Source organism: Sphaerodactylus townsendi, linkage group LG11 (genome assembly GCF_021028975.2).
Source record: "Sphaerodactylus townsendi isolate TG3544 linkage group LG11, MPM_Stown_v2.3, whole genome shotgun sequence".
NCBI lineage: Eukaryota > Metazoa > Chordata > Lepidosauria > Squamata > Sphaerodactylidae > Sphaerodactylus > Sphaerodactylus townsendi.
This window is the reverse complement of record NC_059435.1, coordinates 44,073,258-44,095,081: the sequence shown is the minus strand read 5'-3', so window position 1 is coordinate 44,095,081 and position 21,824 is coordinate 44,073,258. Positions and strand designations below refer to the sequence as shown.

Here is a 21,824-nt window from a genome sequence, read left to right as displayed (position 1 = left end):
TTTGTAGAATCAGAGCAATTGGATGAACCATTGATAGCCAGCATGGTGTAGTGGTTAAGAACAGTGAACTCTAATCTGAAGAACCAGATTTGATTCCCCATTCCTTCACCAGAGCGGTGGACTCTTACCTGGTGAACTGGTATTTTCCCGCTCCTACACACGAAACCTGCTGGGTGACCTTGGTCTAGTCACAGTTCTTCAGAACTCTCTCAACCCCACCTAACTTACAGAGGATAGGAAGCTAAAAGACTTTGTAAAGCTCTTTGAGTTTCCTTACAGGAGAAAAAGATGTATAAATCCAAATGCTTTTTCTTCTTTTGCTCACTTAGAAAAAAGATTCATTGCAAATGCAGCCAAGAGATTTGTTCATCATGATTGGTAAGTCATACTGTCTATTTGTACCTCCTGTAGGGCTGCCCACCATACCTCATTGGATCAAAGTTCTCCACCACTTAGTGCAACATCTCCTTCCTACAAATACACATTACCAGGAGCACAAGATGCCAGGGATGATTTCCCACTTCGCAAAACGGGTGAGTTGAGACAGCTTACATTAAACTCCTAGCCATTTCATTATCTGTAATGTGGCTTTGATTTCACTGTTGTATCCTAGAGGAACAACATTAGGAACATTTTCAAATAACAAAGCATATGTGAACTTCTCTTTCAATATTTGCCAATTAACAACATTGGCAAATATTGAAAGAGTAGTTTATATATGCTTTGTGATTTGAAAATGTTCCTAATGTTGTTTAGAAAGTAGTGACTGAGATCCAAAGACTTAAGGAATTCCTATAGATTTGAGCATCCTGAGGAGAATTCCTGAATTTCCTTTGTTGAGTAACAGAACTTTGTGTCATACCTCAAGCTACTTTGAAAAGTCCTTGGAGGTTTTTCCTGGACCTCCTTAGGCATGCAAAACTAATTTGTACTAGATCTTACCCTACAGCTCTTCCTTTTATGAGCTTGTAGCAGTTTTCTGCTCTTACATGTGCTTTTTTTTGCTGTTCTGGGAGGCGTTTGTGCCCTGTGCTTGGAGTTTACAGGGTTAGGTCTGCATACTTGGGTTGCCATGTGTATTTCTTCAAACCATTCAAGCAACGGCTAAGAGGGAGATATCATGATTAGATTTGCCTTTCCAGCCAAGTGCTTAATAGGCTGAATGGAGGATCCGGCATCTTTTCATATGGATGGGAAAGTTAAACAAGGATATACATTCAGATGTTCGCCTTCTTCCAGTATTGATGATTGGCACTGACCATACTAGCCATCAGTTGAAGACATAGGCATGCACAACAGTGTGTAACTGGTTTTGGTCATATGAGTGCTTGGAAAGTGTGCAGGGTCTTCTGTGACCTTCACACAGAGGTCAGAGTAATGAAAGAAAATGCAAGTTAAGAATTGCAAGCATAAATAGATACTGCAAAATGGAAAACGCATACAAGGCCTGCTAACATTTGAAAGGGGGGGGGGAGGTTGTAGGGGTTTTTTTTAACAAAAAGCAAATTCTGAGCCGCTGAACTTGTCAGCCTGCTTTTGATGCATAGGCAAGCGCAAGACAGTGCTATGAAACACTTGCTCAGTCTCTTTCTCATAACTATTTTAGAGGTTTTTTAATGTAGGATGCCAAACCTTTGCAGTGGTGTGTTTCATTTAATTTTCTCTGCCACAATATGGTATGCATTTAAATATATATATTTATATATTTATAAAATATGTCCTCTGGATTATAGCATATTTAGGAAATTCACGGTTCCCTCCCTCCTCTTTTAAATATGCATTTTTTTTAAAAAAACCCAGCATTATTGATATTTATGAGGTGTAAAATTGTTGATTGGTACAGCCAAACATTTTCAAACATTTGAACAGTAACGTTCTGGTGCAGCTGTTAATACTTTTACATCTCTGTGGGGGTTTCAAAATATTCCTTAATTCAATTCTCATTGTCTGTATAAGAGGACTGCAATATAATTGAAGCCAGATGTTTTCTATACATTATTCCAAATATTTGGGCACGCCATACGCCAGCTACAGAGAAAACCCACAACTCTGGGGTGCTTTTAAAAACACAACATATGACATACATCGATGAATAATGAACTGACCTCATTTTGGTCAGTTCTGTTGTTGTTTAGGTGACAGGCTATCGAAGGGAAAGTATAAACAGAGCATTGGTACAGTAGGCCACGTGCTAGACAAAAAGAACTTTTTGATGACAGCTCTAAGAATGGGTTCACGTATTGCATGGATTCACATATTGCATCCTGTTTAAGGCACTGCCTTTTGCTTCCTAATTGAAGGGGACCTAATGTCAGCCCTCAGCAACAGAGTGACAAAGCTCCCAATTATTGTTTGCCGGTTTTAGGGGGGGAAAGCAACAGGAACCAGGATAACACAAGTCAAATGACCCTAGACTGATCAGGGTGGCCCCCACACCATCCCTTAGGCAAAAGGGACATTCTGGAGCCTGCAACAGCCTCATGGGGCCATTGTAGACAAAGCTTTTCCATGAAACCTTCCTATATAGGGACAGGTTCTTTTCCGGCAAATATTTGACCTTTGTCCCAAGGACCGGACCTCCCCTCCTTTTTTTAAATTGCAAATGGTTAGAGCCCGTTCATCCAGGCTAGCAGGTTTTGTGATTCCAAGGCCATTTTCATTATGAGATTCAACCAAACAATGTGATATTTTAATCTCATTTGGATGCTTCTTCCCCAAAGACTATCGTGTTTTATAATACTTAGTTAATTTATGTATCATTTGTACTGTTTGAAATAAAATGAGATCCCCCAAATCCCTAGTTCTCTGCTGTAAAAGTAAACATAAAGTAGGGAGTGCTTTTTAGTTGTCAGATACAAGGGTATAAATTCACTGAAAAACTGGGGTGCTGTGTGGTTTCTGGGCTGTATGGCCATATTCTAGCAGCATTCTCTCCTGACGTTTCGCCTGCATCTGTGGCTGGCATCTTCAGAGATCCATCTTCAGAGACAGCACCCCAGTGATTCCGGCCGTGAAAGCCTTCAACAATTCACTGAAAAACGTTTGGGATGAAAAGTGATCTTATTAGGAGAACTGCATATGGGTTCTTTCCAGATGATTTCACATATATGATTATACCCATTGTAATTGGGCAGGAATTGATGGATTTGAATTGCTAAAGAGCTTGCTACTGCATTTCTCCTCTTCTGGTGAGGGAAATATCTGATATGTTGCATTGGAGCTTATCTGGCATTTGGCCTTAGTCCATTGGAAAATTTCCACATACCAATCCCCCTTCCCAAGGCAGTCCTCTAGTTCCCTCTCATGCATTTCCTGGGGGGATCCTTGTCCCTGTTCCTCAGAAGAAGCATTGGGGGAGCATTTTGGGTTGTATCAAAAGGAGTGACTGAGGAAATCATTCAATCTGCTGAAACTTTCCAGTGGATTTGAGATGTTATCTGGAGCTTAATCTGAAGTGCTTGTGGCTGGACTGGATAGAGTTTGCAAAGGGCAGGGAAGCTGTTAGACATCGATAGTATCCACGTGAACATGGCTTGGAGGTTAGTAAAACTGGGTATTAGCATTCATTTTCCCAAGAAAGATTACATGACGCTGCTCATATTAACCTGTTTTTCCTAAACATGAAATCTACAAAGATTGTACCAGAACTGGCCCTGAAGCCGTACAATATAAAGCAAGCAGGATAATCTAAGTTCTGTTGCTCTCGAATCATAAAACTTCAGAATCAGTTTTTGTAAGAATTACTTAACTAGCATTAATTTCCTTTGAGGTTCGTGGTATCCAAAAGCAGAAGCCACTGGTGGAACTAGGGAGGACAAGAGAGGGCAGACGATGCCATTTGCCTGGGTCCTGGGGTGTGTGTGTGCTTTTTGGTGGGCAGGTTTAAAATTAGGGAAGCTTCCATCCCCAGTGTGTTGCAGACCAGTGCTGCTCAAAGGAGGAAAAGTTTGTTGAGGGAATTGTGAGGGTGACGACATAGAGGGATGGCAGGGGAGTTTAGTACTAGTGCAGTAGTTGGGGTTTCTTTGGGGGTTGGGGTTTCTTTGCAGGAACAGCTGCACGGGGGGGGGGGTCAGGGTGAGTTCAGTAGCAGGGGCTGGGTGCAGCACCCAGGGCAAGCCCTTGGCACTGTTTTGTGGCAGAATGCCACTGGCAGAAGCCATATAGTTTAGGACCAAAAACCAACTTCACATTGATTTTTTAAAGGCTAGACTCCTGGGGTTGTGGAAGAACTGTGAATGTCAAAGGCAGTTTTAAACATATTTCTTGTTCAAGGCTCTGGAGAAATGTTGCAGAACTTGGACTGACACAGAGATTTTTATATTTCCTTAGATTCTTTATTCACACATACCCTGTGTTCAAATAGGGTGACTGCTTAAGTTGTTAATCTTGCAGTAAACTTTCTGCTGTGTGTTTTTTTAAAAAAGTAGTGCAGATCCTTAGGAGAAAGGTCCAGTATCTACACCTGGAGCTATGCCCAGCAAGTTTGGTGAGAACCAGTGTGGTAGTGATTGAGAGTGGAGGACTCTAATCTGGATAACAGGGTTCAATTCCCCACTCCTCCACATGAAACCTACTGGGTGACCTTTGACCTGTCACAGTCCCCTTAGAATTTCCTCAGTCCAGCAATGACAACCACCTCCAAAGGTCTCTTGCCTTGAAAACCCTATAGAGTCTCCATAAGTCAGATGTGGCTTGACAGCACTTTCCAACACCCATGAGCTTTGGTGTACAAGGTAAGGTTTGTATATGTCTTGTAATTCTGCATTTCATTTGACAGACCCATTGAGCTCTGTCAGACCTAATATTCCTGCTAGCCACAGCCAGTCCTGCTCCCAGAAGCTGCCGGGGAGGAAAGACAAAATAAGATGCATGGGGCCCACTACAGTTGGTAGTGCATGCTATAAACTTAGCATTACAAGGGCACTGCCATGCACTAGTAGTGACTGAACTGATCCTTTCTTGGATCTTAGTATGCAAATATTTTCTGCATACTAAATAATGTGCCCCCTCTATTTTTTTAAAAAAAAATCTGGTCCTTCATACCAAGATATACTCATAAGTATTAATCTTCTAGTTTAAAAAGCATGTTCCTCCCTTGGTTGGTTAATCTGCATGTGCCACACGTATTATGGTTGCTTGCTCTTTGTATTACTTGCATTGTTGTCCAATCACTGATTCTCAGAATGTGAGACCATCCTCTCCAAGGATTTCACAAGATGTGCTGCTTGCTTAGTTTTCAGAGTCCTGTATTCACTGGATCAGTTTTCTTGTGCTGTCTATGTGATGTACAGAGTTGCCTTTTCCGAGACCCTGTGAATCAATCTGATGGTTCAGGAATGGGAAAGAGGTACAAATAAAGAGAAGACCCATACAACCCAAAAGCTTCCATAGTGCTTAATGTGCTCAGGATCATCTCATTCACTTCTGAATTAAGTCGAGGTTTGGCCCATGGAAAGTTATTCACTACTTTGCACAGCAGAGGACAGCTTGGTTTGTGCCATGGACTCAGAGGTGTATCTAGGCAAACTGGAGTTGGGGGACAAAACCTGAGTTTGGTGCCCCCCCACTAGGGGGCGCCCAGGGACATAGGGTACCCCATGTCCCCTAGGTAAATACGCCACTGCATGGACTTTTCAAAATAAACAGACATTTCTAACGTTTTTAAGACATATGTCTATATCCGCACAGACTATTTGGTTGAGTCTACAGATATGATTAAAGATTCTGTCACATCAAATGTCTTAGCCAAAGCCAAGTAAAGTATTTTAGAATTATTTATAAAGGACATTAATGTTATCGTTTGCTCTTGATTTTTTCATGGGAAAGTAATATAAATGAGAGTGATTCTTCCCAGTTGGGTTTCATTGTTAGCAATGCAAATCATGCCGAAATTGTACATAATTCTCTTCCAAAGAAAAGAAAATAGCATTTTCAGTGGTTTTCCTCATTGTCTCATTGACTTATGGTGGCAGACAATTAATTCTGCTAAATTATTCTGCCAGATGGAAGGTTACATTGTATATGAAACTAATTAAAATAGCACTGGTATTATATTCCAGACATAAAAAGACCCAAATCTGAAACTAAGCTTACTTTAATCGGTTTTCTTATTGAGGTAAAGCCTCTCTGTTGTGAACAGGTAGTATTTTCCATTGATTTTAACAGCATGACAGAACACAAGTTTTTAGACACCATGTGGAGGCCACCATATTGCTCTGCATGACAGCCTTGCTTCATTTGGTGAGATGTTCATACGGGCCAAGCCATTCGCTCCCCTTCATCACAGGAATGGGCTTTGTGGTGATGTGTAGAAAATTGCCCAGTTTCTGTAGTGATGAGCTGATGCACATGAATGGCTGATTACACTGAAATTGCTCAATGTTGCACCCATGTGCACTGGGTCTAATTGTAAGAATACAGCATTCCTACCTGTAGAGGCTATAAAGGTTTAGTCCTATATGAAACAGAACTTCTGCCACATATTTGGACAACTCTAAGCAGTGCACATTTTCCTGCTTACCTTTCTGTGACAGCATTTATTGTGAAATCCAGCAGTTTTTAATGTATAAGGAGAAACTGATTGAGTTCATTACTTGCAAGTTGTTACCCAAAATGCTGGGGTCTGCCCTTTATAGAGTGAGGACAGACCTTGTGGAGTGAAAGCCTGGGTAACTATTACGAGATCTTTTCTATCAGAGTTTGCAGATGTGATTTCTGCAAGTAATCTGCAGGAATCAAAAGTAAAAGCTTAACAATTATGTTAGAAAAAGTAAAATAATAAACATGCAAGCACACACTTGGTCAAAGCACCCAGAGAATTCACAGTATTTTAGGATATAGAGTTGAGGGTATAGATCTGGAATAGGTCAGGATTTTGTGGGGGAAGGAAGCAATAATTACCTTATCTTGGAGCAGAAGGATCTTGAGCAGTAAAGTTCAGCACCCGCACTGAGCTCCAAAGAGATAGGGTTGCAAGCAGATGGCATGTAGCACTACAGAACCAGGGGTTAGTCCAGAAAATGCTGGGCTCTGACTACAGGGTGGACAATAAATTTATTGGAAAAGTCAGGCTCTTTAGCCATACTAAGAGACCTGATCTTCCCAGGACAAAGGTTGCTCTTGTACTCTGAAAGGGGGCCAAAAAGTAGGCACTTGGCTTAATCTTCTAAATTCAGGGAGTGCCCAAAGATCATTAAATTGGGGTGGGTGGGATTGATGTCATTACAGCTCCAGGATAATGCAAATGCAAGTGAAGGTGGTCTTTTGAAGAGGTTAGTCAGGAAACTAGAATTAGTTCTTTGAACAGTGACTGAAAGGAAGTCTTGATAATGTTAAGTTGTTGTCTATATGCATACTTGTTTAACGAACAGGGCAAGCAGATTTAAGAACTGAGGTAGAAGAACAGAGAGGCCTATTAGTTCAACAAAACAACTGCAGTAATAACAGCATTCCCTGGCACTAAAAAAAAAAAGAGCTGTGTAGCCTCCTGCAGAGTCATCTTGGACCCATAGTGACACCCTGACATGAGTGAATCAGTAGCTCAACAGCACAGTACATTTGCATGTTTGAGTCACTAGATCCAATACTGGCAGCTCTGGGTAAAGGAACTTGAACTGTAGGGCTGAGAAAGATGTCTGACTGGAGTAATTAGAAAGGTTCAGCTCAATTAGACAAGATAGATTTAGGTTAAGCAGACTATGTGAGTGACTGGTGATGCAGCCCAAAACATAAGTACACCCTTCTAAGACTATTGACTGCAGTGGACTTAGAAGGCTGTAAGTCTGGTTAATATTGCTTTGTCAGCATACTGAACCAGTTCCTTATGGAACTGTTATCACTAATATAGTACTGTCTTTTGTTTGTCAACCTCCCCCCCCCGCACCATAACCCAAAATGTCTGTCTTTTTTGAAGTGAGAGAATTTGCTAGAGCAGATTCTTGGCTTATCAAAATCAAGGCAAGCTTGGGTTTTTTGTTGTCTATGTGTACCAGCAGTTCTCAACCTATGGGTTGTGACACTTTGGGGGTCGAACGACCCTTTCACAGGGGTCGCCTAAGACTCTCCGCATCAGTGTTCTCCATCTGTAAAATGGATAAATGTTAGGGTTGGGGGTCACCACAACATGAGGAACTGTATTAAAGGGTCGTGGCCAGTGGTGGGATTCAGCAGGTTCGTGCCACTTCGGCAGAACCAGTTGTTAGAATGGTGCTTGTAACAAACTCCACGTTCATGTCCAGACTCACCGTGGTGGATTCTGAGGGGGAAGGAGAAGACAGCATGTGTAAGACATTCAGCATTCTGAGCTGCTCAAATATGCTTTTATCAGCCCCGCATGTATTCGGGGCTGATAAAAGCTGTAAAAAGACGAATACAGATTTTTCGATACTTTTCTTATTTGGATATACCATATCACCAAGTCTAAATTTATTCCTAGAAACTGCACAGATGTCCCTGTGTCTTCTTGGGCCCAGCATGACAGCTGAGCCAGGAAGTGGGCTTCTTTCCCTTCCAGCCAACTTTTTGGCTACATTGAATGGAGTGGTAGCCTTTTTTCTGCCAAGAAGGCCTACCCAGATGCCACAGAGGCTATGGTGGAGTTTGAGGAGGAGGCTATGGTGGAGTTTGAGAGGAGGCTACTTTGATGCTGTTTCCTAGGGCCATATAGCTATATAGTCTGTCCTTGTCATCTGGTTACTGGGTTCACTTGTCCTGTATCCTATCTTGATGTTTTCTTGATTCATTGGGTAACAAAAGTCTGCCTTGTGGTGGCATGTGTGAAGGGAGAGTCTTTACCAAGTAACTAGAAGTCGGTTGTTGCAGTAGTTCCTGCCTGACCCTCACAACTGTTTGTGCCAGAAGTCTAAACATAAGACTGTATCCCTTTGTATCTGGGCCTGACATTAGAGGGCTTGTCAAACTCTATTGCCTTTCTTGCATAATTGTGTGTGTCCTTGTCTGAAGGTCTCCAAGATGTGGTTTCCTCTCTTCTCATGAACCAAATCATCCAGGGTATATGTACAATAGTCACACAAACTGTCTTTTCTTGTCTAATTTTCATCTTCTGTTGCATCTCTCTAAGGGTTTTCTGGATGTGGTGCTTCTGAAATACTTATATTGGTGCTTTTAAAGCTGATTTTGCACTTTTCCTTTTATTGTAAAACACTTTTCATTTCCATAATGGCACTTCATCTTTTTGTGGCGCAGGTTACCTTTTCCACTGGAGCACAACTCCAGACAGCTACATAAAGGCTGTCTTCTCTGTTTATGCGATTGATTGAAATGCATGGAGTAATGGGTAGGTGGTTAAAAATAGGAAGCAATCAGAGCAGCTGGGCATGAAAACACATTCAGAGACTACTGGGACTTCTCCCTGGTGAATGTTGAAGAGCTTTCTCTAACCCCAGCAGATTACATCACATTATTCAAGCACTGATTTGGAAATCATCTACAATTGGGAAAGAGAAAGAGAGCTATAAATAGAACATAACCCCAATCATAAACCGGCTTAGCGCCAGAAATTACTGCTCTCCCAGTTGGAATTATTGTACAGTTTTAATGCTTGGGGGGAGGGGAGGTATTAATTGTAAAAACAGAAATTTCTCTACCCTTGATAGATCACTGTAATATTAGTGATTGGTGAAATGACAAGTGGTAATATTTATTTAAAAATATTATACTCTACCTTGTAGGCAGCTTACACAATAAAAGCTCACAATAAAATATCATAAGCTATGACAATTGGAAGAAATAATTGAAACCACATAAAATTAACTCCATTTTTCATGCAAGGTTGAGAGCTGGAACTATGCTAAGGAGTCAGTGCAAACAATATGGATTGGAAAGGCATGATTTGAGAATACTGAACAGCTTTTTAGTAGTTTTGGAAGGTAGCCATGTTGGTCTGCAATAGAACAGCTAAATTTGAGTCCAGTAGCACCTTAGAGACCAAAAAGATTTTGGGAGGATGAGCTTCTGAGAGTCAAACCTTTCTTTGTCAGATACCTTTGAGCTTTGACAGATCTGTAAACCAGCACTGCTACATTTTTGATAGAGTTTTCTAGTACGGTAGCACCTCATTGAACAAAGAGTATATCAAGAGGAGGGATCTATAGAGTGTGGTTCAGTGACAGAGGCTTTGGGGTTTGGTCTAAAAATGTCTGCAATGGATTCGTTATAGTCCTTGTTCTGTTGATCTCAGAGGGATAATGTTCATCTTTCTTTCAGTGCTGCTGGGTGGGTGAACCCCACAAAATCTTAGGCCCACTCTGCACGGGCCAAAAACACTGGTGCGGGCCCGGTAAAAGCACTGGTTGGGGGAAGAACTTTGCACGGCTGCTGCCTACAAAACAAGGCAGTACCATGCTCCCCCCCCCACACACACAACCAGTGGGGAAACGATGTTTTTGAAACTCGCTAAATTAGCAGGTTTTTCTAAAAACACCGTTTTGCACCCAGTGCTGAGCGAACGGCACCGAGTGGGAGGCACTGCTTTTAGGCGCATCCTTTTTTCTTTTCAATTTGCCTTCTCCTCCTGCACATCTCAGCAGGGACGAGGGGACACACCTCCAACCCTCCGACCCTTGAGGCATTGCCATGGCCACGGGTGTGTGTCCCCTCATCCCTGCAGACCTGTGCAGGGAAGAGAAGGCATGTTTAAAAACAAAAAGGATGTGCCTCTGTGCAAAGGTGTCCCCATGAGCCGCAGCAGCTCCAGGGCTGCCCGCACAGAAGCGTGCAAATGGCCCTGGGGCTGCACTGGGGTCATTTACCCTGGTGTGCAGCTGCTTCCCTGGCCTGTGCGGAGTGGGCTTAAAACAGTTTTTTTCAAATGAAATGTTCAATATAAATAAGTAATATGTGTAAATGAGAGTCTGTTATGCTTGCTAACTTGCTTGTGATTAAAGGAAGTGGAAAGGAGTCACCTATTTTGATTTTCTAACTCCCTGAAGTTTTTATGTGGTAATGAACCATTTTTTTGTCTTTTCAGCCTCAGAGCCCAACTTGAAAGTTCGCTCCAGGTTAAAACAAAAAGTAACAGAAAGGAGAAGCAGCCCTCTACTCAGGCGGAAGGATGGAACAGTTGTTGGCACATTCAAGAAGAGACTGTTTGAAGTTACAGGTAATGGAGGGCTGGATTGGAGGATGTCTATCCAAACATTTACAGTGGTCAAATAAAAATCTGGAGAAAGTACTATAATAATAGATTGTGTTAAGCTTTGCATAGCAATTCAGAGATGCAAGTGAGATTTGTCTTTTATTCCACGATCTAAATATATACATTACATATATACAATTAGACATAATGACAAGCCATGGTTTACTGTTCTGTGAAGGTATCTTAGAAATTATTGGGTTCATTCGTGGCTTGGAACTTTAGCAGTTCCTGATTTGCAACAAGCCAATGTTTGTTGTGACATCTAAACCAGATAAAAACTGCAAACTATGGTTTGTTCCTTTTTGTGAGCAAACCCCCCACCATTTGCTGTTTCACCTGGTTTAAAAATTCATGACAAGCAATGATTTGTAGTGAAACAGGAAGTCTGTAATCTCCAAACAGCATGTGAATGAAGGAAGGAGGGAAAGCAAGCAAATGCAAGGAACTTCAAGGCTTGTTCTTATAACAACAAGCTATAGTTTATTTTTACAGCTGATGCAAGGTATAGAGAATCCTTTTCCTGCTATGGACACTATTTCATACAAGAGGGCCTTCAAAGTTTCACTAGAAAGGCAAATCCAATTTTCCTTTCCCTTGCAAGGGCTTATCCCTCTGCTATGTGGCTAGACATACTTACCACTGGTTTCATAGAAAATTTTCCCCAATATGTGTCTGATCACATTATGCAGATTTATTTTATCTGCATGGTGCATGGCAGTTTTGAACTTACGGATAAGCCTAACAATTGAGTGTAATTAATCCAAACATGGTCCCTGATTCGGATTGCTTTCCTAAGAGTATTTCACCCTTGTTCTGCATTACTAGAATACAACATTTTTTGTGATGACCTTTGATTTAAAATAAATATAGCAGGGCAGAGGACCATTATTGTGTGAAAATTAAACTAGATTGTGAATACAGTTTAAAGAAACATCATCAAAATTATCTTAGTTTTTCTTTTAATATATAGGGTTCAAGGCTAGTTTTTACAATTGATACTGTGGACCCGTCTACTGACTTCTAGTACTATTCCCTGTACATTTCCTTAGTTATGTCTTTGTCTTTCTATTGACTTTGACATGTCAACTTATGTCAGTGAATTTCACATTCCCTTCAAAATCACATGCTATCATGATCAATTCCTGTAGAGATTAAGGCCAATCATAACCAATAGTCATGACAGCTAGATAGGTCCTCCATATTTATAGATAGCATACCTCTGAAGGCCAGTTTGGAAGCTATGGCAGGAGGGACTGACTTCTGCACCTGGTGCATTTAATTGGCCACTGAAGGAGATAGGATGCTGGATTAGGTGGACCATTGGTCTGATCCAGCAGGGTGCTTCTAATGATAACCCTACTTTATATCTAATATAGAAAGAATGGACTTTTTAAAAAGAGGAAGAATAACCAGTAGCTCCAAAAGGTAGGTAGACAACAGGGTTCTCTATTTGTTAGTTTTCAGTCAGAGATTTATTGTAAAATAAGAACTTTTGCCTGACTGATCAAATCAATTTAATCTACAATTGTATCTCCCTTTTTTTCTATTAAGTCATCTTGCTGGTGTTCATCCTTCAGCCACCATTTGCATTTCAGCTGACTAAAGTAAAAGTTGCTGTTCATTGTCAGTAAAGCATGCAGAATGTTCGCCAGCAAAACAAAATAAGATACAACTGTTAAGATGCTAAGTTAAGATGTTTCCAACTTCAGAGTTCACTGACAGAGATGCACTGCAAATTCAGTATCGTTTTTTATTAGTTACTCATATAAAGGCTGGTTCACAACCATGTCCTCCAGGGGTTTATCCAAACAGCATAGGAATGGCAGTAGGCCTCATGAATTGATGACATGTTTTCATGACCTTTGAGAGTCCAGTATCTTTGTCATGCTGATCTCTCACAGAGGCAGCAGAAAATGCAGCTAAAGGTACTTCCTTTTCCTTTGCTCATTAGACATTTCTTTTTCAATATCTTGTCTGCCACTGAGTAACCTGCCATCTCTGAGGGAGGGAAAATGGTCAAGTAATAAATTTTGCCCTTTGTATATCAGAAGCATCGTAAGGGGGAAAAATAAATCAGTTAATAAAGGATACATTGTAAATGCATGTTGTTATATATGCTGGATGTAGCTGATATTTCCTAATTTACCCATCTGTGCTTATTTTTTAACTTTTCCACAGAATCATCAGTCAGTAGCAGTTCCCCAGGATCAGGTCCTGGGTCACCCAGTAATGGTCCCACTGGAAATGCAGAAAATGAAACCCCAGTGTTACCATCTAATTCCCAAGCTGAGGTAAAAACACAGCTCTTTTTAGAAGGGAAGCAGCATTCATGGGTCTGGAAAGTGGATTTTAAGCTGCCTTGAAGGCCAAAGAGGCTAAACATAAATGAGAAAAGCTGGGATGACTCAAGTAGCCTGTTTGAATTAAAAAGTGTATATCTGCATTCTAATTAATGACATTGGCTCTCAAAATGGCTTGCATAAAATTAAAATCCACAGTGAAATCAAGAAAAAAATCTTGCATATGCACTTTCAGTGAGAGTGAATTAAATGGCTTGTATCAATACTTGGGTAGCTCTTGAAGAAATTTGAAGATTTTGATAGGGTTTTTTCTCCTCAAACTATGCACACCAGCAAAGACAGAATGGGAATAACCTCTGTTTTCCTTTACTTTGTAGTCTGGCTGTCTCAAAGATTATATTGTTTGGTTGTGGTGGGTTTTCCGGGCTGTGTGGCTGTGGTCTGGTGGATTTTGTTCCTAATGTTTCGCCTGCATCTGTGGCTGGCATCTTCAGAGATGTGTCACAGAGGGAAGTCTGTTACACGCTGTGTCCAATGTAAAAGAACCACATTCAGAATGTATATCTGCTTTCAAAGGTTACACAAAAGTGATGCATTGATCTAGTTCTTATCTCAGCCAGTGAACTTACAAGATGGCCTTAAGCAGACCAGTATCCATTCAGACTGATGCCATCTTTCTGAGGGGAACACTACCTTTCTTATGGGGCATTAGTAATGATCATAACGATAATGAACTGTTCTTAAATATGCTGTATGAAATCTGAGTTTTATTATACTCTAGCAATTTTCCCATGTTTATGACAGGTGTATGTATATGCTTATGAAGAGAGCGGGGGATGGACTTCCACAAGTATAATGAATCACTAATGTTTTGTGCACAATGCATCTCTACTTTCCCTTGTGAAAGTAGTCACAACAGAGTCAATTTTTGGTTCTTGGTCATTGAATTGAATTGAGGAGGGGAAAGTGCATTGAATTTCCTTTCTCTGTCTCTTTGATTCACCAACAGATGTGCTGCTGAAAGATCAGGAAGGAGGAATGATTTCATCCACTTTCTCCTTCTCAGTGCAGCTACCCTTATGCGTGACTTTTTGCCCAGCCTCAAATATTGTGTTTTGTGGGGTTTATAGGCAGCTGTTGATGGGAAGGGAGACATGTACCTTGTGCTGGACGGGCATGATATCCACCCTTATATTTATATTTTATATGGTGTGAGTGAAGCTGCAAGGCATTCTTAGCAGCACCCTAAGAGCAGACACTTGCTGTGTATCTAGAAACACCTCAATATTGCTACATTGTAGATCTGAGGAGATATGGCTTTATAGTAGTGTATGCCTGAAGGTCACATTGCCTCACTCCCTTGCAAAACTATAGTATACCTGATTTATGTGTGATGCTGATGAGGCAAAATACTTTCCTCATGCCTTTTTTTTTTTGCTGAGTCTCTCATCTCAATTGGGCTGCTCACTGCACAGTGCAGCTTCTCATGCTTAGCTAGCATACTGGTAGGGCAGTCCATAGTTATGCACACACAACTGATTTGAAGAGTAGTGACACAGTTTTAAACGGAGAAGTGCAATATAGTTCCAAAAACACTAAGGCCCTTTCGGCACTTTGCACAAATTCTGCTCCTAATGTGAGTCGGCCCTGGGTTTTCTCCCCCAACCTGGGTTTTAAAGAATCACAATTTGTGTGATTCTTTAGTTTTAATGTGCCTCACAGCCATGGCCAAGCGAACAGCCTGCAAGGCGCATTATGCAGCTGCACTTTTCCCTCTTTTTTTAACCTCTCAGCTCCCATCTGCAGAGGCAGGCACTTCTGGCTTCAGCAAGGCTCTGGGAGAGCATGTGTGCCTGCCTGCGTAGCTGTGCATTGATGGAAAGTAAGTTTTTTTAAAGACGCGCCTCTGTGTGAAGGTCCATGCCCCGGCCGATGCGCTTGCTGTCCACGGGAACAGCCTGGGGCTATGCCGTATTAGTTTATCCCGGCTGCAACCCTCTCAGAATTTGCTGTGTGGAAAAGGCCTAAGTAAAGCTTAAGGCAGTAGTGACTGTAAATGCTTGTTGATAAAAAATGATTGCTGTCTAAGAGAAAAAATAATTTAAAATGTATGATCAAAACATGGCTCACTGAGTATTGTACCTGTACCTTCTGTGCAGGTCCAAAAAATAATATTTCAGGGTAAGCATGTTTCTACAATTGCAAAATGCCTCAAAGCAGCAATGCTCTAAGTGCAAATAGTTGCTGATGTTTGGGGCTGCCATCCTCTGCACAGGCACCTTTATGCAGTTTCCACTGAGTTCAGTGGCACTACTATGTGGATCGCTATGTGCAGGGGTATAGCCCATATAAGCTTCTACTTCAGAGGGAAAAAAGCAACATAAGGGAAAGTAATTTGTCTGATACAAAGCTAATGGGATAATGTCTCTAGGTCACTGGCAGGACAGTAACCTCTGAAAACTGGAAAGCCCAGCTCAGTCTCCAACAGTGACTTTTCTTAATAATGAATTAATTGTGTGTGTGAACTCTGATCCAGGGGGCAGGCGTGTGACCTCTTCACACTGATAAGTAGCTTTTCTTTGGCCCGGAACAACCCCCATGCCCTAAAAGGCTACATTGATAGCTACCATGTGGAGTTTTTGGATTCATAATCCTCTGGATGGGATTCCAGGAAATTCAGAGCATGTAGGACTTCAAAACAGAAGCTATTACATTCCATTGTATTCTCAGCTCAGAGAGTTCGATGTGGACATCAAAATCACATTGCAGTACATATATGTCTTCCATATGAATCTTCTTGAAAACTAGGGCTTTTGGAGGAAACTCTACTTCTTATCCCTTGATTTTGAACAGTGAAATATTATCTCATTTGAAGCCAGGGCTTCTCAGTAGTGGTCAGGGAGGTCCCCTGTCTCTCTCATTGTCCAATTTTAGTGAACTTACAAAAACTCTTTGGAGGGAAAAGAGGACAAGTTCTTAAAATACTTTTAGGAGTGTACTGTTTTAAGAATACCTTATTTTCTATTGCTTTGCATCATCTGGTATTGTTTTAAAGTGCTGTTTCAATGATTAATTATTTTAAAACTGTATGTCACCTTAAGAATTTGCTAAAAAGTAATTGTAATTTAAGACATACTCAATAGGTGTTATAATAATATCTTTAGTATATTTCTTTGTCCCCTTTCTAAGGCAAAGTGAAATAAAAATAGTCAACAAGTAAAAAATACTAAAAATAACACCATTATAAAAACTAGCTAAGCCAGCAGAAACAATCCAGAAAGGCATATCAGATAGAGTGGTAACTCTGCAGTTGAAAGCTAACTAAACCAAGGCATAATAAAACATGAAAATATCCATGTAGTAACAGCTTGGACAAATGAAAAGCTCAGCACGAGAGGATTATGAAAACCAAAAGAGTATGGCTCAGGTTTAACCTCTAAGGGGAAAACATTCCACAGATGGGGCATCACCTCTAATAAGGCCCTATTTCTAGGTGCTTTCCACCCCACTGTAATGACTGCTGGCACATAGAGAGGGGTTTGGACTGAAGGTGTAGTAAGCAGGATTGTAAAGGAGGAGGAAGTCCTATAATATGACAGAAATAGGCTTGTTTGGTAGAATGGCTAGTCTATTGGTGTAGGATTTGGGAAGCCCAAGTTGAAATCCCTACTGTGCCGTGAAGCTCAACGTGTGACCTTGGACTGGTCACTTTCACCTAGTTCACAGGGTGGTTGCTAGGATAAAATGGGGATCCTATGTGTACTTTTCTGAGTTCCGTAGAAGAAGGGTATGGTAAAAAAGTAATACATAAGGTGATTAAAAAATAAGATAGAACTTCACAAAATATCTACTGGAAAACTGCTCTAATATAAAAAAGAATATTTCTGAGCATTTTCTAAAGAGTTTTCAATCCTCACTCAATACACAATTTATTAGCAGCTTTATTGTTGGTACCAGTGGAATTTCAGTGTGGAGGAAATGTATTGGAGGATAACATATGGCATATGATAGTTGTAATGATCTCTGTGCATTGATCTTCCTAATTTATGTGCATTTATCTACATTATTAAATAACAAATGTAGTTTTCACTGAGGTGGGCATGTCTGGGGCTGGGCTGTACCACTTCAGTCTACAGGTGAGTTCTTACATGACTGTCCCCAATATTTGTCAATATACAGGGGGTCTTGTTGGGGGGATCTGTGGAATAGCAGCCATATGAACTTCCATTCAGACTGGGAAATGGAAAAGAGGGAGTGACCCATTCCTTCGATGATGGTTTCCTTTGTTCAAATGTCCCTGCCCCTACAATCAAACTAACATTTTTCCAATGGAGAAAGCATAGTTGCTTGTTTATGATATGTCTATATCACCCTTTTCAGAGCTGTCTTATGTTTCCTGCATGTGGCAAATGATGATTCTGTAAGCAGTTAAAGTCAGGAAAGCCACTGGAGATGGGGTTGTTCCATAACCTTGATCCAACTGTAGCTGCTGTTTACCAGTATAAATCTTGGAGATCCATTCCTGCATCTAGTATTGCTAGATCATGCCTGATAAACAACAAGAGCTTGGGGGATGCAGATGAGAAGGAGGGTGGCCTTTCATACAGCATAACCACACTCCCTGGGAAAACTAGAAATGAGGTAATAACTGGATTCCTAGAGCTACACAAGAAAAGAACATAAGAAGATCCTTGGTGGACCAGACCAGTGGTCCATTTAATCCAGCATCCTGTCTCACACAGAGGCCAAACATTTTCCAACTACAATTCCAAATTGCGGAGGACAAGAATGTGGTAGAAGTCCTCCCATAGCAGAAAGCTTGGCAACCCTACCTGGATCTCCTAGCATTTTATCAACTTTAGCCAGAGTCAATGCAGTATGCTGTACATGGATGTTCTCCATGTCATTTGGAAAGATGGCTCTGAGGACAGCAAGCTTCTGCATATTTGTGCACTCCTGTATTTGCACATCCTCTTCTGTCATCCATAGACATTAGCCCTCTTCTTCTGAGCCCTGAAATGTGTCCAAAAGGGTATTTTTAAATCTCTAAATGCTGGAACCACACTTACAGCTCATTGGCAGAGATCTTAAAAGTTGAAACCACGGCTTTCCATTTGTGGCTCCACTCAGAAATTTCATTATGTGTCTAGTTACTTGATAGTTAATGTTGTGGTCCTGTGGGTTGAAACATTTTTCCAAGGACAGTCCATTTGATTTGAGTAAGCTCTCTTTCAATGGTTTAAGAGCAACCAAACTGCAAAGGATTTCCTAGTTTGACACTAGCTGCTGGTTCTCAGGGGTTAGCTATCAAATTGATTCTTTGACAGACACACAAGGTACAAATGTTTCTAATAATAGGTTGCAGCATTGGGGGTGGGGTGGGGAATCATTCACCGTGTCACTGTTTTCACCATAATCTTGCCTGACTCATTCTTTTGTTGTTTCGTAATAGTTGTTGTGACAGTCTGCTCCAAGTATGACTTTCACACTGGAGTGGGTGTATGCTGCTGTGGTTTTCATGACAGCAAGAAATGCTGGGGGACAGACAGGTTGCTATGACAGAAGAATCGTTTGCCAGTAAAAACATGAGTCAGTAATGTAAATGATCACTCTCTGCCATTTTTGCAATGCAGTTTTGTCTCATTTACTATCATTCTGCTTTGCTATTTACATAGTAATAGGACTTTAAATGACCTGCCATAAAGATTGAACTAATAGCCTTTTTTTTCCAGGAAACACACTTACAGATTATTACTATCTAATGCCAGGGATGAGTTGATAGGCCATTTCTTTTTCTTTTGGTTTTCTGTCTCACCATTGTCATTTGCTTCAGTGTGCCTCACTTCAGTTGCTATTGTCAACAATATTTTAATGCATTTAAGGTGGCAGCAGATCAGTCCTGCTTTGCCTAAGAGAGTTTTTTTCTTCATAGCTTTTGAGATTTTAAGAAAGAATTTAAATCAGAAAAGGATTAAGAAACTATTAAGAAACTATTAAGTATTGAAATAGTGACCAAGTTACAATGGAACTTGTGTAGAGCCCAGGGTGCTTATCTTCTCTTCATGCAGGTTTCTGCATTTGGATGATGCTTCATGAAGTCTAATAATTCCAAACAAAGGACTACAGACTTTGGAAAATATTTTGGACTGTTTTGTTGATGGTATAGCATTGATCTTGATAGTAATAACACAGCACTGTACAATTGTTTTTGAGATGGCATTATTGTAGTTTGTATATGAAGTGGAATTTGCATCATTTGTATTACTGCAACACCTATTTTTATAAACTGCACCACCTCTTGTGTAGCTGGGTTATAGCTTCTTTCCTTTCTTTATAACCAGTGATGTTGTTTAATTTATACACGCACACCAAGTATAATCCATTTTTAGATCATTGGCATGCAGCTGAAGTACAAATAATGCTTAAAATACATACATTTTTAGGGAAACAGTCATAAGATAACCAAAAAATGTTCAAAAACAAGAGGTAATCAAAGAGGTCAAAAATAAAAGACCCTCAGGTTTGATCAAGCCAGAAGCTTTGAACAGTTCAGTCTCATTCAGCATAAGAGTCAACAACTAACTGGTGTACTTTAATTCAAGAAACAAATTTTCTCTCTGTGCTTTGTTGGTTAACAATGAAGAACCAACTCCTTGTATCTGATAGTTTGGTACACTTTCTTCAGACCTCTGCAGCTATCTTTTTTTTTTTTGGTGGGGGGGGGAGGGTAAGCAACCATTGCTTCAGGGGTCTGAAGACAGTATACCAAGGAGTTGGCTCTCCTTTGTTAACAAAGGGAAAGTCTGTTTCTTGAATTAAAGTACACCAGTTAGTTGGTGACTCTTATGCTGCCATTACATGCCTATAGTAATTTTGCAAAATGCTTTTGACCCATCACAGTCTTCATTATGTCAGTTTATCTATGAAAATTTACTTTGGGACAAGAATTAGACTTTCATCCTTATGATTTGAGGGTCAACATTGATTACTTCTTGGGAAATCTGTAAATGGATCTCTCAAGTGTTTGTTTCCATTCATAAGGAGCACATTATTTGCTTACTTTATTTGTAGTTCACCTTTCTCACAGAAACTTAAAATGGATTACAAAAATTAAGAACAAGACAATTAAAACAAACAGTGAAGACAATAAAAAGACTTTAGGAAATCGTCACTGATATTAAAACTCTAACAGTGTTCCCTGTATTGAAATGCCTTCCTGATCAATTGCATTTTTACACTTTTTTTGGAATGATAGAAGTGAGGGAGCCTTTTGGAAGGAAGCCATTCCATTGGTGGGAGCCAATACAAAATATTTGCATATGGGCAGCTGTTCATTTTAACTATTTGAAGGACTGCCCTTTCAAAAGGACCCACTCAAGTGAAAGATGGTCCTGCAGATATGCAGATTATAGACCATGAAGGAATTTAGAGTCTACTTTTGAGACTTGTGTGGATTCATGTGGCCTGATCAGCTGAGTCAAATTATGGACCAATCTCTATTCTAAATGAAAATGGAAGAAAGCATTTTTTCAAGTTGATTTTTTTTTGCCTCTCCGGCAATGATGCTGGGTCAAATACAGGAGCAATGAGAGGAGGACATTCCAATATGTGTGAGGGATAAGGTTTATTCCCTTCCCTGACATTTTTTCTGGCATTGAATGGTCCCATGAGGCTGCTTTGTGTCTTGATGGGAAAAACATAAAGGCTGGCATTATGGTTTCCCCAGCAGAGCCTACAAAAAGAGACTTTTGATGTTGGGAACAGGGCATGGTCAAAAGAAGAATCTCCCTCACACCTTGATCTTTATCATGTTCTTCTCTGGCAGAGGCCAAGTTTTTTCCCTTTATGTGATCAAATCTAATAATTAGATCTGTACAACTTGATGCCCTGGTTTCTACTAGGGCATCTGTTGTTGTTGTTGTTGTTGTTGTTGTTGTTGTTGTTGTTGTTACTGTTGTTCTCTTTATTGCTGTTTTGTTGATGGAATCATAAGTGTCCAAAACAAGTTATTAGAGCAGAGAGATAAGAAATGTCTGATTTGTTTATAACTTCAGCCTTTAAATTAAAACAGTACCTCTCAACAGAAGTATCTGGGTTCACTGAAGCATCCTAGCTGTTTGTTGTGGTGCACCATGTACACTTTGTATGAACTGCCGCTCATGGCCCACACCCAAGTTCTGTTGCTTTCTCACAACTTGCTCTGACATCAGCAAGACACAGAATGGTTTCTCTTCTTATGTCCCATGGGTCATGGACTGCAATTTGGTGGGGAACACTGCATAGAACAAAACCATCTACCTATTAATTAGTCCCTGGCCAAGATGGACTAAAGAATTTTGTTGGCAGCCTTGAAGCATATTGACGCC

The 21,824-nt window shown here is 40.5% G+C and overlaps 1 protein-coding gene across 8 annotated transcripts in view; it reads left to right on the top strand.

The window, feature by feature from the left end:
• The window catches only part of HDAC9 (histone deacetylase 9), a 346,306-nt gene that overhangs the window by 76,983 nt on the left and 247,499 nt on the right, over nt 1-21,824 (top strand). For all 8 annotated transcript variants that reach the window (XR_007245815.1, XR_007245814.1, XR_007245816.1 and 5 more), the window contains exons 5-7: nt 412-533; nt 10,991-11,122; nt 13,337-13,449. Coding sequence is in view for 5 of the 8 variants with exons in the window: in XM_048511823.1 (XP_048367780.1) it covers nt 412-533; nt 10,991-11,122; nt 13,337-13,449 (367 nt within the window). In the remaining 3 variants the exon portion in view is untranslated. The remainder of the gene's footprint in view (nt 1-411; nt 534-10,990; nt 11,123-13,336; nt 13,450-21,824) is intronic.